Source organism: Salvelinus alpinus, chromosome 28 (assembly GCF_045679555.1).
Source record: "Salvelinus alpinus chromosome 28, SLU_Salpinus.1, whole genome shotgun sequence".
Lineage (NCBI taxonomy): Eukaryota > Metazoa > Chordata > Actinopteri > Salmoniformes > Salmonidae > Salvelinus > Salvelinus alpinus.
The window spans coordinates 15113646-15132957 of record NC_092113.1 but is presented as its reverse complement, the minus strand read 5'-3'; the positions used below and the strand labels follow the sequence as shown (position 1 = coordinate 15132957).

Here is a 19312-nt window from a genome sequence, read left to right as displayed (position 1 = left end):
GATCCTTCAAACACCCCCAAACAGGGAAACAAATCACAATCATCGTTATCACGTGCTCCCCTAAGGCAGTTATTTATCTTATAACTTGTCCTTGTGGTAAAAACAATGTGGGTAAGACAAAGAACGAATTAAAAGTACGAATCTCGGAGCATCGAAGCACCATTAGGTCCAAAAACTCAACTTACCCAGATGCGTCCCACTTTTTGGAAGCAAACCACAAATTTCCTCCCTACGCTATATTGGCATTGAACATGTCACCCTCCCTAGGAGAGGGGGTGATCTCGATATTTTATTGTTAAAACGAGAGGCTGCCTGGATCTTTAATTTAAAGACCCTTGCTCCCTTCAGTCTCAATGTAGACTTTGATCTGAAGCCATTATTGTGATTTTGCTATTGTAAATGTTTGTAGGCCTATGTAGCCAAATTGTATCTATGATCGTATGCTATCGATTTGTTTTTTGTATGCTATTTTAATATATAACAATTAACCAATGATATCAGACCACACCCGGCCATGATTACAGACACCTACCTGTGTGTGTCTTTTGACCCTATATAAATTAGTCACCCCGCAGTGTTTGTAATTATACCCTGATGAAGACATCTTGTCTATCGAAATGTTGGACATTAGGTTATTACATTTTTGCATATGAGCTCCAAGAGTGTGCGTCTCTCCTTTAATTTTTTAAGTGTTCTACTCCGCTAGCCAGCACTTCACCTAAATAGGTGTGCGTATATTTCGCCTCTGAATCAATGAAGGTAACCAGTAGTGGACTTGTGATATTTGTTTGTGTTTCTTCTGACCAGAAGAAACGCACACCTATTTTGATCTTAGGAACAGGGCACCGTTGAAAGGAGTGATTTCTGGGATAGAGTTAGGTGTGGAGTTGAAGCAATTGAAGTTGAAGATTCCTGGTGTTTGTGATGCCTGTTGTTTGATGCGACACAGACCAGGTGGTAAGCGTGGTGAAACGGAGGAGTAGCTCAGTCCTTTTGAGTCATTCTTTATCTGACAGTCATGTTAGGATATATCAGTTGTCCTGTTAGAGCTTTTGTGTCGAATCCACTGCACTGTTTCAGGTGCAACGTTTATGGTCATGTCACAGCAGTTTGTAGGAGGGAGATTCCAAGATGTGGGAAGTGTGCAAGAGGGCATGGTACAAAGGATTGTGTAGTTTCGGTGGATAAAGTTTGTGTGTCAAATGTAGGGGTGCCCATGTCAACTGTAGGGGTCCAGCACAGAGGGAAAGGCCAAAGAGTGATATATGCTTCAGTAAGGTTTGTTTCTTAGTGTTCATGGCAATGGTTATCAACTGTACTGCAGAAATGGAATGTAAATCCCAGAAAATATATGTTGTGGAGGCAGCTGCACAGAATAATTTGGGTATACGAGATGTGACTTCAAAAGAGTTACAGGGTGTGTTGAGTGGTGGTGTCCTGTCCTTCCAGGCCGTTGGCATGGTGCAGGAGCAGATGGAGTCAAATTAGTTGAATGGGGTAGTGGGTTTTTAATGAGTCTAGGGTTAGTTTTAGTTTTTTTACTCATTTGTAATCTTTATTAATTTTTTTTCTCATTGGATTTATATTATAGTCCAGTTGGTGGCGGTAATGCAACACATTGAATGACAACTGCCGTTAAACTCAAAAGGGAATGAACATTCTCTTCGGTTGAGGAAGCGGGTCAACGGACAGTGGATGAAGCGAGATGGTGGTTGGAAGAGCGTTTGTTTGAAATGGAAAAGCATCGCGGTAGTGTTTGATAAAGGAGAACATCAAGACGAAGCAGCTTCTTTATAAGTGGGATGCACTGTTAAGCGCTACATACCGAGGTGTTCGTGCTGATTGTACGGAGATTGTGACAGCCGGTTAAATGGCGTCCCTTGAGAAGGCAAGAACAAGATGTATGTCAGGAGAAGTGCAGTATTATCATAAGGAGACGTATACTTGGAATATGGAGGGGAAAAAGAGAGGCAGGGGTCTGAGAGAAGGGGAGGAAGAGGGTCAGCTTGAGTCGGTTAAAAATTGAGGGAAAAGGGAGATGGTTTGTTCAAGAAGAATGTTAGAAAGTGCCGGTCCTTTAAGTTTGTTTATTTCCATTTTGGGTTTCCCCTCTTATTTTCCGCATCTAATAGTGAATGCAGAACTTACAAATGAGCGAGAAATAAGAAAAGGTTAAATTACTACACACCATTAACGGGTTAGTGTTTCCTCACGGCCATATCTCCATGTTACAATGCTTGTTTACGGAAGACAGACGGAAGAGGTGACCACCTGTGCTAATTAGCTATCTAGCATGCCCTGAACACCTGTGTGTAAACGTAACTGAGGAGGAAGTGTAGTTGGCCAACTGGAGGCACACAACGTGTGGATCTGTGTAAGTCTGTTAACGTTACAGTAAGTGTCTTTTTTTTCATTGAAAGATTCTTTCTCGCTCATATGGAAGATAAGGGACATATGTTTCAAAAACCTTTTCGCAGCGATGATTGTTGACTTTTCTAACACAGCGTCGGAATTGGAGTTCACACGGCCAGCCATGGGCAAAGCTAACTGGGTTTTCGAGCGTTAGGGCGCACCTAACACCTGTGTAACGGTAGAAGGACGCCAGAAACGTGTTGTAACTGAAAAATACTATCGGCTGCAACTGGGTTAAAGTCGGTTAAATAATAATTAGAATAGTATCATAGCTTAGTAACATTTACTTTAAAATGTTATGATATTTGGTGTAAAGTCTCTTGAAATGGTCTTAAATTTCGTCTTTGCATTGTGTATTTAAGTAATTGTTAGTTGTTTTTTTTGCGTTACATGTTGACATATGAGGTGAATAATGCAAAATATGTGTATATACTGTATTCTATTCTACTTTATTTTAGTCTAAGTCTTAATTACATTCCTTTACTTTAGATGTGTGTTGTTGTGAAATTGTTAGATATTACTGCACTGTTGGAGCTAAAAACACAATCATTTCGCTACATCCGCAATAATATCTGCTAATCCTCTTATGTGACCAATAAAATGTGATTTGATTTTAGAGAAAAAACAAGTAACTCCATGGTGTATAGTCTGTTTCTATGTTTTACGATTCCAATGTAATGTCTTAGATTAGATGCAGCGACCAATTTTGAACATGGAGAGAACACTGCCGTTTTATTTTGGTGGTTTGGTAGGGATAAGGGGAAAGGCCAGAAGACATTCATTAAGGAAAACTCAACAAAAAAAATCATGACTTGTTCCTGTAGGAGAACATCCAAATAAAGGTTATTCTGTAAGTTAATTTAATGGTGTCCCTTGCCTGTAGTAAAGCTGCTCAGCGCGTTTGGCCATACATGATCTTCAACTTGTTTGCCATCCATCTTCACTCCTAGACTTTTTAATTGTTTTCTACAGAAAATGCTAATTTTCTCTGCAATTTTAGAACTGATTTTAGGGAATGAAAACACAAAGGTACAAGGATTGATTTAATCTTTTTGTTGTCATTGAGTTGTGTTTATACATTCAATACGGAGGACCATTTTGGAGTAGAAATTCCTTTGTTAGTGTTGAATGTGTCAGGACCACCAAGGCAATGGCACATCTCACAATACTCACTTAGGGCCAAACTAGGCACTACCACAGGAACACTAAATCAGAAATTAGGTTGATGACCAGCAGCCCATAATATTATACTGTTATTTTCTCAGATGGAGAGAGAAGGAAACAACCAGTTTTTAGTTATTTATTACTTATAGTAAGAGAATGGATTCAGATGGATGGATTGCTGTTATGGTGGCTGAACAGAGGCTCAAGGTGTCAAGTTGAAACATTCCTCCTTCCAGCAGTGGTCTATTCCCTTCCTTTACTTCCATTGTTTGTTCTTGTAGTCCCACTGGGCAGAGAAGCCCTCGATTGGGTTGATCCGCATATCCAACATCCTCTGGATCTGCTTAGCCTGCCACTCCTCACCAAAGGTATGAGGTTGGGGTGGGTACACTGTGGGACACACAAGAGAAAAAGAACAGCAGTTTAAGGATGGAACAATTGCCCATCCATGTGATAATGGCTTGAGGAAGTCTATCAATTTTAGCAATCAACCATGAGAAATCTTACCATAGTGGCCCTGCCAAAAGACCACCAGACCAGTGATGCCAAAGAAGATGAACATCCCACCAATCACAGTCTTCCATTCATGGGAGGGCCTCTTCATCTCAGGATAGGTGTGGTTGAACTTCAGCCTGTACACTGGGATACAGAAGGAGAAATATTAAGAATAGCAGGATTAAAGGCTGTGACATGAGAAGGAATGAGAGGGGCTTACAGGCGATTTTCTCCTCCTTGGACAGTGCAGTCCAGGGACCCTTCTCCTTCTGTTTCAGGCTCTTATCCGTAGAATCGAGGACATCCTTCCATGGTCTGTCTGGCAGAGGGGTGTCCAGACGATCCCAGTACATTGGCTGTGACATGTCCACCGAGTCAGACACCTCTACAGTACATGAGATATAGGATACAAGATAAGGGGAGGTTGAGGTAAAGGGAGCGGTGGTAAGGTGGGGTTTATAGACCTCAGAGCATTGTCTTACGTCAGATAGTGTCACTCCTACGTGACGCTTGTCCCTCAACCAAATCAGATCAGTGCAGACGGCCATCATGCTATCTGACGTGAGATAATGGACCTCAGAGAAGAAGACTACACTGGGTGGTAAGCAGGGACTGATTACGAAACAGGCACGTGCCACAGGGCCCCCATATTCCTTTTTGGGGGGAGTTCCAGATAGCATATGGTAGCAAAATGTGTAGAATTGCAGGAAATTAGCTTTAAAGCTGCAAAATTCATGACAAAATGTGGACAAATGTTGAGATGAGCTATTAAACACCAATAAAAAAAAGATCTGGTCCATGACAAAAAGTGTAGAATTGCAGGAAATGTCCTTTAAAATGGTAACATTTTCTCTTAGCCTCATGACAAAATGTGTAGAATAGCATTATAAAACTATATATTTTTCTCTGCACCATGGGAAAATGTGTAAATGCAATAAATTAGCTGATCAAAGAATAGTACCGTGGTGGCCATGGCTTGACATCCTCGCACTACTGCTCGTCAGTGCCACCACCGCTTGCTTGGAAAGCAAGCACCCCACACGTCCTGTTGTCAGGTGAAGCATCTGAAAGACAGGTGAGGAACAGAGACAGAACAAGATTTATCCCCCGTCAAAATGTCTCCTCCCTCTCATGGTGACTAGGTATGACGTAACAAAAATTGGTTACTGATGAAATAGGAACTTCAAAGGCAATTTGCAAAAGCAGAGCAAGATTTAGCGTAAGTCCTCAGATCCTCAAAAAGTTATATAGCTGCATCCTGACGTTGCATCACCGCCTGATATGGCAACTACTCTGCATCCGACCGCAAGGAGCTACAGAGGGTAGTGCGTACATCACTGGGCCAAGCTTCCCGCCATCCAGGACCTCTATACCAGGCGGTGTCAGCGGAAGTCCCTAAAAATGTTAAAAGACTCCAGCCACCCTAGTCATAGACTTTTTCTCTGCTATGGCACGACAAGCGGTACCGGAGCGCCAAGTCTAGGTCCAAAAGCCAAGACTGCTGAACAGTTAATCAAATGGCTACCCGGACTATTTGCATTGACCCCCCCACCCCTTTTTTACGCTGCTGCTTCTCGCTGTTTATTATCAATGCATAGTCACTTTACCCCTACCTACATGTACATATTACCTCAATTATCTCAACTGACCTGTACCCCCACACATTGACTTGGTACTGGTACCCCCAGTATATAGTCCTGTTATTGTTATTTTATTGTTATTTAGTAAATATTTTCTAAACTCTTTATTTTTCTTAACTGCAATGTTGGTTAAGGGCTTATAGGTAAGCATTTCACCGTAAGGTGTTGTATTCGGCGCATGTGACATATAAAACGTTATTTCAAATCTATAGGCTAAGACATTACAGCCAAAAAGCACAGGCTCACCTTCTTCTTCTATGGTATTATGGCATCTGCAAACAAGCGTTAAAGGTGCATGCCGCCACCTACTGTAAGGGTGGCAAACTATAGAAAAAATAACACTGACACAAAAAGGGAAGGGAAGAGGAAAAGGGAAGAAAAATTGCCCTAACGACTAACCCTACACCCATTAAAACCTCACCACTATTCCACTACTTAGTCCTATCTGATACTACACCATGCCAACAGCCTGGGAGGACTGGACACTCGTTCAACACACCTTGTAACTCTTCTGCATTAAAATCTTGTACACCCAAGTCATTCTCGGCAACTGCCACCACAACATCTACTTTCTGTGATTTATGTTCCATTTTTGCGGTACAGCTGAAAACTAAGGCTATTTAAGCTAATAAACCAACCTTACTGAAGCACATTATTCCTATCATTCTCTACTGGCCTTGGCTTACTCACAGGGATCCTCTCAGGATTCCTCGCCCTGTACACATCTTCCTCTACTACTCTCTTCACTACCTAAGCATACGACACCTTCTGCACTTCTCTGATCCTGGCAACCTCAACCTGTCTTTCTCTCACCGGACACTTCTGATCTCCAGCACCATGAGACCCCTATAGTTAGCACACACAACTTTTTCCACCTATACTACACATTCCTTTGTCTCATACCCTCCTGCACACTTCTCACATCTAGGAATCTCCCTCCTACACACTGCTGCAACATGACCATAAGCTGGCATTTAAAACACTGTAATTGGTTCGGGACAAAAGCTCTCATCAAAACTCAGCAGAATAGACGGTGTCTTCTCTCTTTCACCACTCTCTCCACCGGGTCTGCGTCGCACCAAATGGGGGTCCCAGACACCGGGAATCTTCAATTTCAGTTCACCCTCAGCACTTAATGCGACCCCTGTTATCACTACTATCAACAGCGACCTGCTCCGGAGAGCAAAGCAATTCACAGTTCTTGTCCCTAGTCGCGTGATGCGGAGCGCCTGCTCTCTCTGGACGGCAGAAACAGTCCCCAATCTCTTCTCCACCCTACCTGACACCACATATGGATCAGCCAGAAGGCAGGGGTCAACTTTCTCCAAACATGTCACTCCTACTGGACCAGAATCATCTGCTTCATGACCTCCATTGCGAGGTTCGGACATAGAAGCCTTCTCCACACCTTCCTCCCTACACAATTCATCCTCACTCTCACCCAATTCACCTCCAGAGCTACTGGAATACTGCTCACCCCACTGGCACTTGACGCCACTCACCCTCGCCCCATTGTCTCCCTCGGAACTCAACTCCTGATTTATCAGGGGGTGCTGCAGCCTACTTCATGTGGCTATGGGCTAGCCACATCTAAACTTAATGTAAACAAATTACAGAAGTTACATGCACAACTGGCTTGTTGCCTTTAAAATAGATTTAATGAACTTATTTAATTTAAAATCACAAAAAAATAGTGTTTTATTGTCTAGTGGGCTGTATGAATATTTCAACGCCTCATTACCCTTGATTTGATAATGGACTCTTTGAGAGAGACCATGAAGTTGCTTGGCACCAATATGTTATTTATGGTAGGTAGGTTTAAAGGTCTTGTTATGGTGCCGTAAGGGGCCTTGGATGAACTTAAAATCCAGGCTTTGTCTGGACACCTACAGTTAATTACAACTTTAGACCCCATTTCCAGGCTTACAGTAAACTAGATCAGAGGGGTATACTACGAAACAAGTTTGAGGAGTTACCGAGATAACTTTGGTCAACTCTGAGTTCAACTTGGGATAACCGACACCACGAAAGTGGCACACCTTTTAGCCAGGTACATTTCTATGGAAACAACGCCTTCAGAAGTAATTTTCTCCAGGGCAGGCTAACTCCATTTATCCTGAATGAAGTGCCTGAGCCGCAAGTTGAGGACCATTTAAACTCAGTTTCACAATTCCTGACATTTAATCCTAGTAAAAATTCCCTGTCTTAGGTCAGTTAGGATCACCACTTCATTTTTTAGAATGTGAAATGTCAGAATAATAGTAGAAAGAATTATTTATTTCAGCTTTTATTTCTTTCATCACATTCCCAGTGGGTCAGAAGTTTACATACACTCAATTAGTATTTGGTAGCATTGCCTGTAAATTGTTTAACTTGGGTCAAACATTTCAGGTAGCCTTCCACAAGCTTCCCAGAATAAGTTGGGTGAATTTTGGCCCATTCCTCCTGACAGAGCTGGTGTAACTGAGTCAGGTTTGTAGGCCTCCTTGCTCGCACACGCTTTTTCAGTTCTGCCCACAAATGTTCTATAGGATTGAGGTCAGGGCTTTGTGATGGCCACTCCAATACCTTGACTTTGTTGTCCTTAAGCCATTTTGCCACAACTTTGGAAATATGCTTGGGGTCATTGTCCATTTGGAAGACCCATTTGCGACCAAGTTTTAACTTCCTGACTGATGTCTTGAGATGTTGCTTCAATACACCCACATCATTTTTCGTCCTCATGATGCCATCTATTTTGTGAAGTGCACCAGTCCCTCCTGCAGCAAAGCACCACCACAACATGATGCTGCCACCCCTGTGCTTCACAGTTGGGATGGTGTTCTTCAGCTTGCAAGCATCCCCCTTTTTCCTCCAAACATAACGATGGTCATTATGGCCAAACAGTTCTATTTTTGTTTCATCAGACCAGAGGACATTTCTCCAAAAAGTACGATCTTTGTCCCCATGTGCAGTTGCAAACCTTAGTCTGGCTTTTGTTATGGCGGTTTTGGAGCAGTGGCTTCTTCCTTGCTTAGCGGCTTTTCAGGTCATGTCGATATAGGACTCGTTTTACTGTGGATATAGATACTTTTGTACCTGTTTCCTCCAGCATCTTCACAAGGTCCTTTGCTGTTGTTCTGGGATTGATTTGCACTTTTTGCACCAAAGTACGTTCCTTTCTAGGAGACAGAACGCGTCTCCTTCCTGAGCGGTATGACGGCTGCGTGGTCCCATGGTGTTTGTACTTGCGTACTATTGTTTGTACAGATGAACGCGGTACCTTCAGGCGTTTGGAAATTGCTCCCAAGGATGAACCAGACTTGTGGCTAATTTCTTTTGATTTTCCCATGATGTCAAGCAAGGAGGCACTGAGTTTGAAGGTAGGCCTTGAAATACATCCACAGGTACACCTCCAATTGACTCAAATTATGTCAATTAGCCTATCAGAAGCTTCTAAAGCCAAGACATCATTTTCTGGAATTCTCCAAGCTGTTTAAAGGCACAGTCAATTTAGTGTATGTTAACTTCTGACCCACTGGAATTGAGATTAAGTGAAGTAATCTGTCTGTAAACAATGTAATGTAAACTTCCGACTTCAACTGTATATACAGTGGGGCAAAAAAGTATTTAGTCAGCCACCAATTGTGCAAGTTCTCCCACTTAAAAAGACGAGAGAGGCCTGTAATTTTCATCATAGGTACACTTCAACTATGACAGACAAAATGAGAAAAAAAATCCAGAAAATCACATTGTAGGATTTTTAATGAATTTATTTGCAAATTATGGTGGAAAATAAGTATTTGGTGACCTACAAACAAGTAAGATTTCTGGCTCTCACAGACCTGTAACTTCTTCTTTAAGAGGCTCCTCTGTCCTCCACTCGTTACCTGTATTAATGGCACCTGTTTGAACTTGTTGTCAGTATAAAGGACACCTGTCCACAACCTCAAACAGTCACACTCCAAACTCCACTATGGCCAAGACCAAAGAGCTGTCAAAGGACACCAGAAACAAAATTGTAGACCTGCACCAGGCTGGGAAGACTGAATCTGCAATAGGTAAGCAGCTTGGTTTGAAGAAATCAACTGTGGGAGCAATTATTAGGAAATGGAAGACATACAAGACCACTGATAATCTCCCTCGATCTGGGGCTCCACGCAAGATCTCACCCCGTGGGGTCAAAATGATCACAAGAACGGTGAGCAAAAATCCCAGAACCACACGGGGGGACCTAGTGAATGACCTGCAGAGAGCTGGGACCAAAGTAACAAAGCCTACCATCAGTAACACACTACGCCGCCAGGGACTCAAATCCTGCAGTGCCAGACGTGTCCCCCTGCTTAAGCCGGTACATGTCCAGGCCCGTCTGAAGTTTGCTAGAGAGCATTTGGATGATCCAGAAGAAGATTGGGAGAATGTCATATGGTCAGATGAAACCAAAATATAACTTTTTGGTAAAAACTCAACTCGTCGTGTTTGGAGGACAAAGAATGCTGAGTTGCATCCAAAGAACACCATACCTACTGTGAAGCATGCGGGTGGAAACATCATGCTTTGGGGCTGTTTTTCTGCAAAGGGACCAGGACGACTGATCCGTGTAAAGGAAAGAATGAATGGGGCCATGTATCGTGAGATTTTGAGTGAAAACCTCCTTCCATCAGCAAGGGCATTGAAGATGAAACGTGGCTGGGTCTTTCAGCATGACAATGATCCCAAACACACCGCCCGGGCAACGAAGGAGTGGCTTCGTAAGAAGCATTTCAAGGTCCTGGAGTGGCCTAGCCAGTCTCCAGATCTCAACCCTATAGAAAATCTTTGGAGGGAGTTGAAAGTCCGTGTTGCCCAGCAACAGCCCCAAAACATCACTGCTCTAGAGGAGATCTGCATGGAGGAATGGGCCAAAATACCAGCAACAGTGTGTGAAAACCTTGTGAAGACTTACAGAAAACATTTGACCTCTGTCATTGCCAAGGGTATATAACAAAGTATTGAGATAAACTTTTGTTATTGACCAAATACTTATTTTCCACCATAATTTGCAAATAAATAAATTAAAAATCCTACAATGTGATTTTCTGGATTTTTTTTCTTCTCATTTTGTCTGTCATAGTTGAAGTGTACCTATGATGAAAATTACAGGCCTCTCTCATATTTTTAAGTGGGAGAACTTGCACAATTGGTGGCTGACTAAATACTTTTTTGCCCCACTGTACCTATCACATTGCACATTTAGTAATGACAGAATGCATTTTAAACTTAATGCACAGTAACTTTTGTAATAAAATTATTTTATCATAAGAGTGGGGGGATTTTTTTTATTGTGCATTAACCTCTACGGGATCGGTGTCCCTAAACCGTGATAGTTGTTGCTCAATATGGGATAATTTGACTAGAATGATGTTGTAAACAACAGCCAACTTTCCGGGACATAGACATGTCTTATATGGGCAGAAATCTTAAATTATTGTTAATCTAACAGTGTCCAATTTACAGCAGCTATTACAGCAAAAAAATACCACGCCATTGTTTGAGGATCGTGCACACCAACAAAACACTTTTATCAAGGCAACTGGTTTGATACATTCACCTCTGAAGGTAAATAATGTACTTACATTCAGTAATCTTGCTCTGATTTTTCATCATGAGGGTCCCAGAGATAAAATGTAGCATAGTTTTGTTTGATAAAATCAATTTTTAGGAACTGGGTTCTACAGTTTGACCCCACTGCTGTCTCTGGCTCCACACCCACCTCACTTGGCCATCTAGATGTGTGAAGGTTAGTGTATTTTCTGTAGGGAAGCTAATGATCCATCATATATGACATTCCTGGGAGTGTGTAAACTTATTTATTTTTATTACCATAGCATTTTTGTATATTCTCTGTAGTTATGTACTTGAAAATGTATAAATTGACCAATTCGGCACATTTGGGCAAACTCCTGGCAGACTTGACACAAATATTGTGTAGTGATGTAATTCTTTACTGGATCAGTCTGCACACTTTGCACACACACTGCTGCCATCTTGTGGACAACATCTAAATTGCAACTTGAATCCTATCTCAATGTATGGCCTTTAACTTGTATTTGAAAGACTATGTAAAAAAAAAAAATTTAAACTGATGTTTTCTGGTTTGTATTGTCTTTTACCAGATCTAATGTGTTATATTCTCCTACATTAATTTCACATTTCCACAAACTTCAAAGTGTTTCCTTTCAAATGGTATCAAGAATATGCATATCCTTGTTTCAGGTTCTGAGCTACTGGCTGTTAGATTTGGGTATGTCATTTAAGGCGGAAATTGAAAAAAGGGTCCGATCCTTAAGAGCACACCAAAGTACAAAGAAGGCATTAACGATATGTAATAAAATGAAGACAGCACTTCTAAAAGCCTATTTCACACCATAGCCTGCTGAATTTGCAAGATAACTTTTCTTTCATTTTGATTTCAACACAAGAGTTTGGCATTTGACTAGCCATATGTGACATGTACATGCAGTTACAAGACTGTTAGAGTTAAGCCTTTCGCAGGCTTCCCAGTCAAAACAGCTTTCCTTGAGGCAAGTCGAAATTCTGTAGCCGAAGTCTAGGCCCCTTCGTCAGTGATTGGTCAACAGTACTACTCCTATTAGGAGTGGGAACTATGGATGGGATTCTTCAATTAAGTTTTTCTTGTCATTTAACAAGACAACTAGTTTTCACTTGAGTAATACTGCAACAAACAATAAGTTAGATATAAAATTGCGTGACTAAGACCTCCTAGGCAAAAAACGTTAAAATGAATTTCAGATTTAGATTAATTCTGGCTCTTGTTGCTACGGCGTCTCAAGAGTGTTTTTCAAGCGAAGTTCTTTGAGTATGCTTGACTAACCTAGCTGAGTTCTGCCAGGAGCAAACCAAACTTAGTATGTGGGCATCTTTTGCGGCAAGCGGACGAGCAATATCCACCTTCGTAATACGGATTAAGCCTGAGCTGGAATGTGAAGCTAACTGAAGCTGGCTAGCTTTAGAACACCCTGAGTAGATCTGTCTTTCATCATAGTATACCCCTAAGCTAATTTGTTTGTATCGCAAGAGTCTAATATGGTCTCTCTCTCTCTTTGATTCAGATAAGCTCTATTAGCATGAATGGCAAGGTGACTGTTGCTCTCTCTCTCTCTTACACACACACACACACACACACACACACACACACACACACACACACACACACACACACACACACACACACACACACACACACACACACACACACACACACACACACACACACACACACACACACACACACACACACACACACACACACACACACACACACATACTCACTGAAGCCAATAAAAATGGTGGAAACTGGCAGTTGGTCAACATCAGCAACCATGTCGCCACGTCCTTAATGACCTCCACACACAGTTTGGTGGACTGTCAAACAGACACATCCATTACATTACCCACTTTATGAGACCTTTATGCAAAAGAGTTTGACATAACTTTTGAGTGTTGTTCTCTAAAAAATGCACAAAGAAACTATCTTGTGCAGACATATTACCAAGGAGTACAGTGTGAATTGATGTCCAAATATGGAGTTGTGTGTTTCTTCTGTGGTGGAGATGTTTACAAATTTAACTTGCAGAGTCTTGAGTTGACACATATGGCCAATGCCCTAATGCATCATTTCAAAAGGCATTGAGAGAGATTACAATTATTTGTATCCAAATACAACACTGCATGCTATTAACACAATCCCTTTCACTTTCCCTCCCACAACAGCCTGAGTTGGTATGTTAACAATGATCATGCCTGTCGTGCATTTGATTTTTTTTTTTGTATTCTAGAAGTCTGCAGAATCTGTGTTAGAGTTCACTTAACTCTGCATGCCCGCTCCTGACCCAAGTAAAAGGTCTAAATGACCGCCCCACCCCGCCGCTACCTGACCCAAACAGCCAGTCCTCTTTGACCCCAGAAGTTCGCAAGCCTTTAGCTACTCACAGTTGTCCTGAGAGTGGACGTTCAGGAAAAAAAAGACGGCCAAATAAGAGCAACCCCTCTTCACTTTGCTCTGGCGCACTGTCGCTGTGTCTGACCCTTGGATCTTATCACCAACAAACAATCACACTGACCAGGAAAGGCGGGTGAGAGAAGGGGAGGGCTAGAGGCAGGGAGGAGGCGGGTGAGAGTTTAGACCGAGAGAGACTAAAGGAGTGCAAGTAAACAATCTGAGAAAGCATGTGATGCTACTGGCAGACTGGACCAGGGCTAGGGTTGCACTGTAAAATATATTTCACAGACCCTATATTTGAGGCTACTGACTTCTCTCTGTAATAATCTTCTCCTTTCCACCGTCGCAGATCTTACAGAAAACTCCACAGTGACAGAAAGGGGGAACCATTGGAATGCAGACAGGTCAACTTTGGGTCAGTTTATACAAGGAGGGATCTTAAAGAAGAGTTGCTTTCACAGTGAAGAGTAAAACATCCCTAGAGAGAGGGAGATACAGAGAGGCCATGCGAAAGGCTGAAATATTGTGACCAAGAGAGTGTGAGAAAATGCGAACCGTCACAGTTTGTGATAAGGGAAAGATGAGGGACGACATTGTATCAAGTTCAGGCCTGATTTAGGTTTAGCCATGCAGGACCTGGGCCAGTATTACCCCTGGCAGTTGTTTGGCTGCTAGTATGTGATTCACAGGAGGGCAACCAATGATTGAGGGCGCTGAGGGGAAAGGAGGGGAGTGGCAAGAGGGGTGAGTTAAGGACAGGCTGGCTGCACAGTACTGTATGCTGTTGCTGTTCAGCCAGCAACCATACACAGCAGCTGTTAAAGTATTTTTTGGTCAAGGTCAATGTTACAGCAACCATACCCTCTTTGGCAGTACAATTTACTTTGCTCTTTTAGCAGAACAATGTAAACTAATGACAAAAATACTAGTCAAAATATAGTCAGATTCTTGAAATAATAATACAATCTATAATAGAAACTGGATGGTTTGAGCCCTGAATGCTGATGTGCTGACAACCATGGTATATCAGACCGTATACCACGGGTATGACAAACATTTATTTTTACTGTTCTTATTATGTTGGTAACCAGTTTATAATAGCAATAAGGCATCTCTGGTGTTTGTGGTATATGGCCAATATACCACGGCAAAGAGCTGTATTAGGCACTCCGCGTTGCATCGTGCATAAGAACAGCCCTTAGCCGTGGTATTTTGGCGATATACCACAACCCCTTGGGCATTATTGCTTAATTAACTCAGAGCCCATCAACGCAGAGCCGGCCAATGAGATTCAGACAGTCTGTAAAACTGTAACTGTCCTCCGATTCACTGATAAACAGTGTTTTTGCTGGTACATTACATAACCCTCAGAGTTCACCTTACCTCTGGAGCACAAGCAACCAGTGTCAGCTTAATTGGGGAGGACGGGCTCATAGTAATGTCTGGAGCGGAATAAATGGAATGATATCGAACACATCAAACACTCGGTTTGATACCATTCCATTCACTCCATTCCAGTCATTATTATGAACCGTCCTCCCCTCAACAGCATCCTGTGCTCTGGAGTAACCCTCTCACTGTTTGTCTCATATGTTGATGTTTGTATTATGTAACTACACTCAATCTGCTTGCTGATCTTTCACTAGTGCTGGACACGTTTTGTTTTTACTGCAATGGTAGACGGAAATGAAGATGTAGTCGATGTGATGTGTACATGCTTTCATGTGCTTCAACTTATAGTACATGATTATTCACTAACAGGAAGGAGTGTGCTGCAGACCAATGGTTGTTAGAAATACAAAATGGATAAATAGTGAAAAAGTTCAGCCTTAAATCTTCATGCTAGTTATTATACTTCTCAATGGTACTGCAATTTAATTGTGGTTATTACATTTAGCCACAAGATGGCAGCATGAATGTATCCTTAATCAACCGTATTGCCAGGGATTATTGGTGTAGCATTGTCATGTATGCCTAATATAGATACATGTAATCTGTTGGCATTGTATTAAATTGTCTATCGGGAGGCTGTCAGAGACCAAAAACATGTACTCACAGAGCTCTAGTCCTGGATACAAAGATAAGGCTACTGGGATTTGCTTTCCATGGATTTGGTGGATAAACTGAGGCTGTCCCATGAGTTATTAGGAATTAGTCAGAATGTTATTTTTCTCAGTCGGATGTGGATGATCAGTTTTATATTTTGACCAGTGGTGAAACACAAGAGCCTTATTGGATACAACAAGGTGTGTGATAGGCCTGATCCTGTCTACTATACAGTGCCTTCAAAAAGTATTCACACCCCTTGACATTTTCCACATTTTGTAGTGTGACAGCCTGAATTTAAAATGGATTAAATTGAGATTTTTTTTGTCACTGGTGTATGCAATATTCCATAATGTCAAAGTGGAATTATGTGTTTTCTATATTTTTTGAAATTAATTACAAATTAGAAGCTGAAATGTCTTGAGTCAATAAGTATTTGACGCCTTTGTTATTGCAAGTAAAAATGTGCTTAACAAGTCACATAATAAATTGCACGGACTCACTCTGTGTGCACTAATAGTGTTTAACATGATTTTTAAAAGACTATTTACAGTTGAAGTCGGAAGTTTACATACACTTAGGTTGGAGACATTAAAACTGGTTTTTCAACCACTCCACAAATTTCTTGTTAACAAACTATAGTTTTGGCACATCTACTTTGTGCATGACACAAGTCATTTTTCCAACAATTGTTTACAGACAGACGATTTCACTTATAATTCACTGTATCACAATTCCAGTGGGTCAGAAGTTAACATACACTAAGTTGACTGTGCCTTTAAACAGCTTGGGAAATTCCAGAAAATTATGTCATGGCTTTAGAGGCTGTTGATAGGCTAATTGACATAATTTGAGTCAATTGGAGGTGTACCTGTGGATGTATTTCAAGGCCTACCTTCAAACTCAGTGCCTCTTTGCTTGACATCATGGGAAAATCAAAAGATATCAGCCAAGACCTCAGAAAAAAATTGTAGACCTCCACAAGTCTGGTTCATCCTTGGGAGCAATTTTCATACGCCTGAAGGTACCACGTTCATCTGTACAAACAATAGTACGCAAGTATAAACACCATTGGACCACGCAGCAGTCATACCGCTCAGAAAGGAGACGCGTTCTGTCTCCTAGAGATGAACGTACTTTGGTGCGAAAGGTGCAAATCAATCCCAGAACAACAGCAAAGGACCTTGTGAAGATGCTGGAGGAAACAGGTATAAAAGTATCTATATCCACAGTAAAACGAGTCCTATATCGACATAACCTGAAAGGCCGCTCAGCAAGGAAGAAGCCACTGCTCCAAAACCGCTCTAAAAAAGACAGACTACGGTTTGCATCTGCACATGGGGACAAAGATCGTACTTTTTGGAGAAATGTCCTCTGGTCTAATGAAACGAAAATAGAACTGTTTGGCCATAATGACCATCATTATGTTTGGAGGAAAAAGGGGGAAGCTTGCAAGCCAAAGAACACCATCCCAACCTTGAATCACGGAGGTGGCAGCATCATTCTGTGGGGGTGCTTTGCTGCAGGAGCGACTGGTGCACTTCACAAAAGGAAGGAAAATTATGTGGATATATTGAAGCAACATCTCAAGACATCAGTCAGGAAGTTAAAGCTTGGTCGCAATTGGGTCTTCCAAATGGACAATGACCCCAAGCATACTTCCAAAGTTGTGGCAAAATGGCTTAAAGACAACAAAGTCAAGGTATTGGAGTGGCCATCACAAAGCCCTGACCTCAATCCTATAGAAAATTTGTGGGCAGAACTGAAAAAGCGTGTGCGAGCAAGGAGGCCTACAAACCTGACTCAGTTACAGCAGCTCTGTCTGGAGGAATGGGCCAAAATTCACCCAACTTATTGTGGGAGGCTTGTGGAAGCCTACCCGAAACGTTTGACCCAAGTTAAACAATTTACAGGCAATGCTACCAAATACTCATTGATTGTATGTAAACTTCTGACCCACTGGGAATGTGATGAAAGAAATAAAAGCTGAAATAAATAATTCTCTCTACTATTATTCTGACATTTCACATTCTTAAATTAAGGTGGTGATCCTAACTGACCTAAAACAGGGATTTTTTCTAGGATTAAATGTCAGTAATTGTGAAAAACAGAGTTTAAATGTATTTGGCTAAGGTGTATGCAAACTTATGACTTCAACTGTATCTCTGTACCCCACACACACCCCTCAGTCAGGCAGGGAATTCCAAAAACAGATTCAACCACGAAGACCAGAGAGCTTTTCAAATGCCTCGCGAGAAGGGCACCTTTTGGTAGAGGGGGTGGGGGGGGGGGGACATAGACATCTTTGTGCATGGTGAAGTTTTTAATTACACTTTGGATGGTGTATCAATACACCCAGTCTATACACAGATACAGGCGTCCTTTCTAACAGTTGCCAGAGAGGAAGGAAACCGCTCAGCGATTTCACCATGAGGCCAATGGTGACGTTAAAACAGTTACAGAGTTTAATGGCTGTGATAGGAGAAAACTGAGAATGGATCAACAACATTGCAGTTATTCCACAATACTAACCTAAGTAAAAAGAAGGAAGCTTGTACAGAATAAAAATATTCCAAAAACATGCATCCTGTTTGCAACAAGGCACTAAATTAAAACTGCAAATACAATACAATACAATACATTACTGAGTACCACTCTTTATATTTTCAAACGTAGTGGTGGCTGCATAATGTTATGGGCATGCTGGTAATCGTTAAGGACTGGGGAGTTTTTCAGGATAAAAAATAAACGGAATGGAGCTAAGCAAAGGCAAAATCCTAGAGGAAAACCTGGCTCAGTGTGCTTTCCACAAGACACTGGGAGATGAATTCACCTTTTAGCAGGACAATAACCTAAAACACAAGGCCAAATCTACACTGGAGTTGCTTACCAAGAAGACAGTGAATGTTCCGAGTTACAGTTTTGACTTAAATCTACTTGGAAATCTATGACAAGACCTGAAAATGGTTGTCTAGCAATGATCAACAACCAATTTGAAAGAGCTTGAAGAATTTTATAAAAGAAAAATGGGCAAATGTTGCACAATCCGGGTGTGGAAAGCTCTTAGAGATTTACCCAGAAAGACTCACAGCTGTAATCACTGCCAAGGTTCTTCTTACAAAGTATTGACTCTTGGGTGTGAATACTTATGTAAATTAGATATTTCTGTTTTTAATTTTCAATACATTTGCAAAAATGTTGAAAACATGTTTTCACTTTGTCATTATGGGGTATTGTGTGTAGATGGGTGAGAGAAAAACAAATCAATTTAATCCATTTTGAGTTCAGGCTGTAACACAACAAAATGTGGAATAAGTCAAGGGGTGTGAATACTTTCTGAAGGCACTGTAGATGGTTTACTTGTATCTCTGTCTCAGTCTTACATGGAAGGTTAAACTTTGAGATAAAAATCCACTTGAGTTTTCTTTTTAGAATAGATATTTTAGGCATACACTCGCACACAACTCATCATAGTCACATGCTCACACATGTTCATAAATAATCTCTTGTTCTATGGTACAGCTACAGGATGTGAATGTGGTGATAGTAGAGGTGAGGGTTTTGGGGGTTTTCT

General features: G+C 41.5%; 1 protein-coding gene across 4 annotated transcripts; it reads right to left on the bottom strand.

Annotated features, from left to right (window-relative positions):
- Positions 1-3698: 3698 nt before the first annotated feature.
- Positions 3699-13962, bottom strand: LOC139557254 (cytochrome c oxidase subunit 4 isoform 2, mitochondrial-like). 4 transcript variants are annotated; one of them, XM_071371801.1, is made up of 6 exons: positions 13683-13888; positions 13023-13115; positions 5033-5135; positions 4292-4456; positions 4084-4215; positions 3699-3966 (listed from the first exon to the last, which is right to left on the bottom strand). In XM_071371801.1, exons 2-6 carry the CDS (start codon positions 13062-13064, stop codon positions 3833-3835), a joined length of 576 nt encoding a protein of 191 aa, XP_071227902.1. In that variant the 5' UTR covers positions 13065-13115; positions 13683-13888; the 3' UTR covers positions 3699-3832. The 4 variants fall into 4 exon arrangements, with proteins under 4 accessions (XP_071227902.1, XP_071227901.1, XP_071227903.1 ...); XM_071371800.1 differs by having other exon boundaries at positions 13243-13697; XM_071371802.1 differs by lacking the exon at positions 13023-13115 and having other exon boundaries at positions 13683-13962.
- Between the last annotated feature and the right edge of the window lie 5350 nt (positions 13963-19312).

Coding starts and splice junctions, on each gene's coding strand:
- LOC139557254 (XM_071371800.1), bottom strand. CDS start 13,344: ATGTGTCAACTCAAGACTCTGCAAGTTAAATTTGTAAACATCTCCACC. Junction 13,116..13,242: donor AATTCACACTGTACTCCTTG/GTAATATGTCTG, acceptor TCTGTTTGACAG/TCCACCAAACTGTGTGTGGA. Junction 4,457..5,032: donor GTCAAGCCATGGCCACCACG/GTACTATTCTTT, acceptor CATGTACTGTAG/AGGTGTCTGACTCGGTGGAC.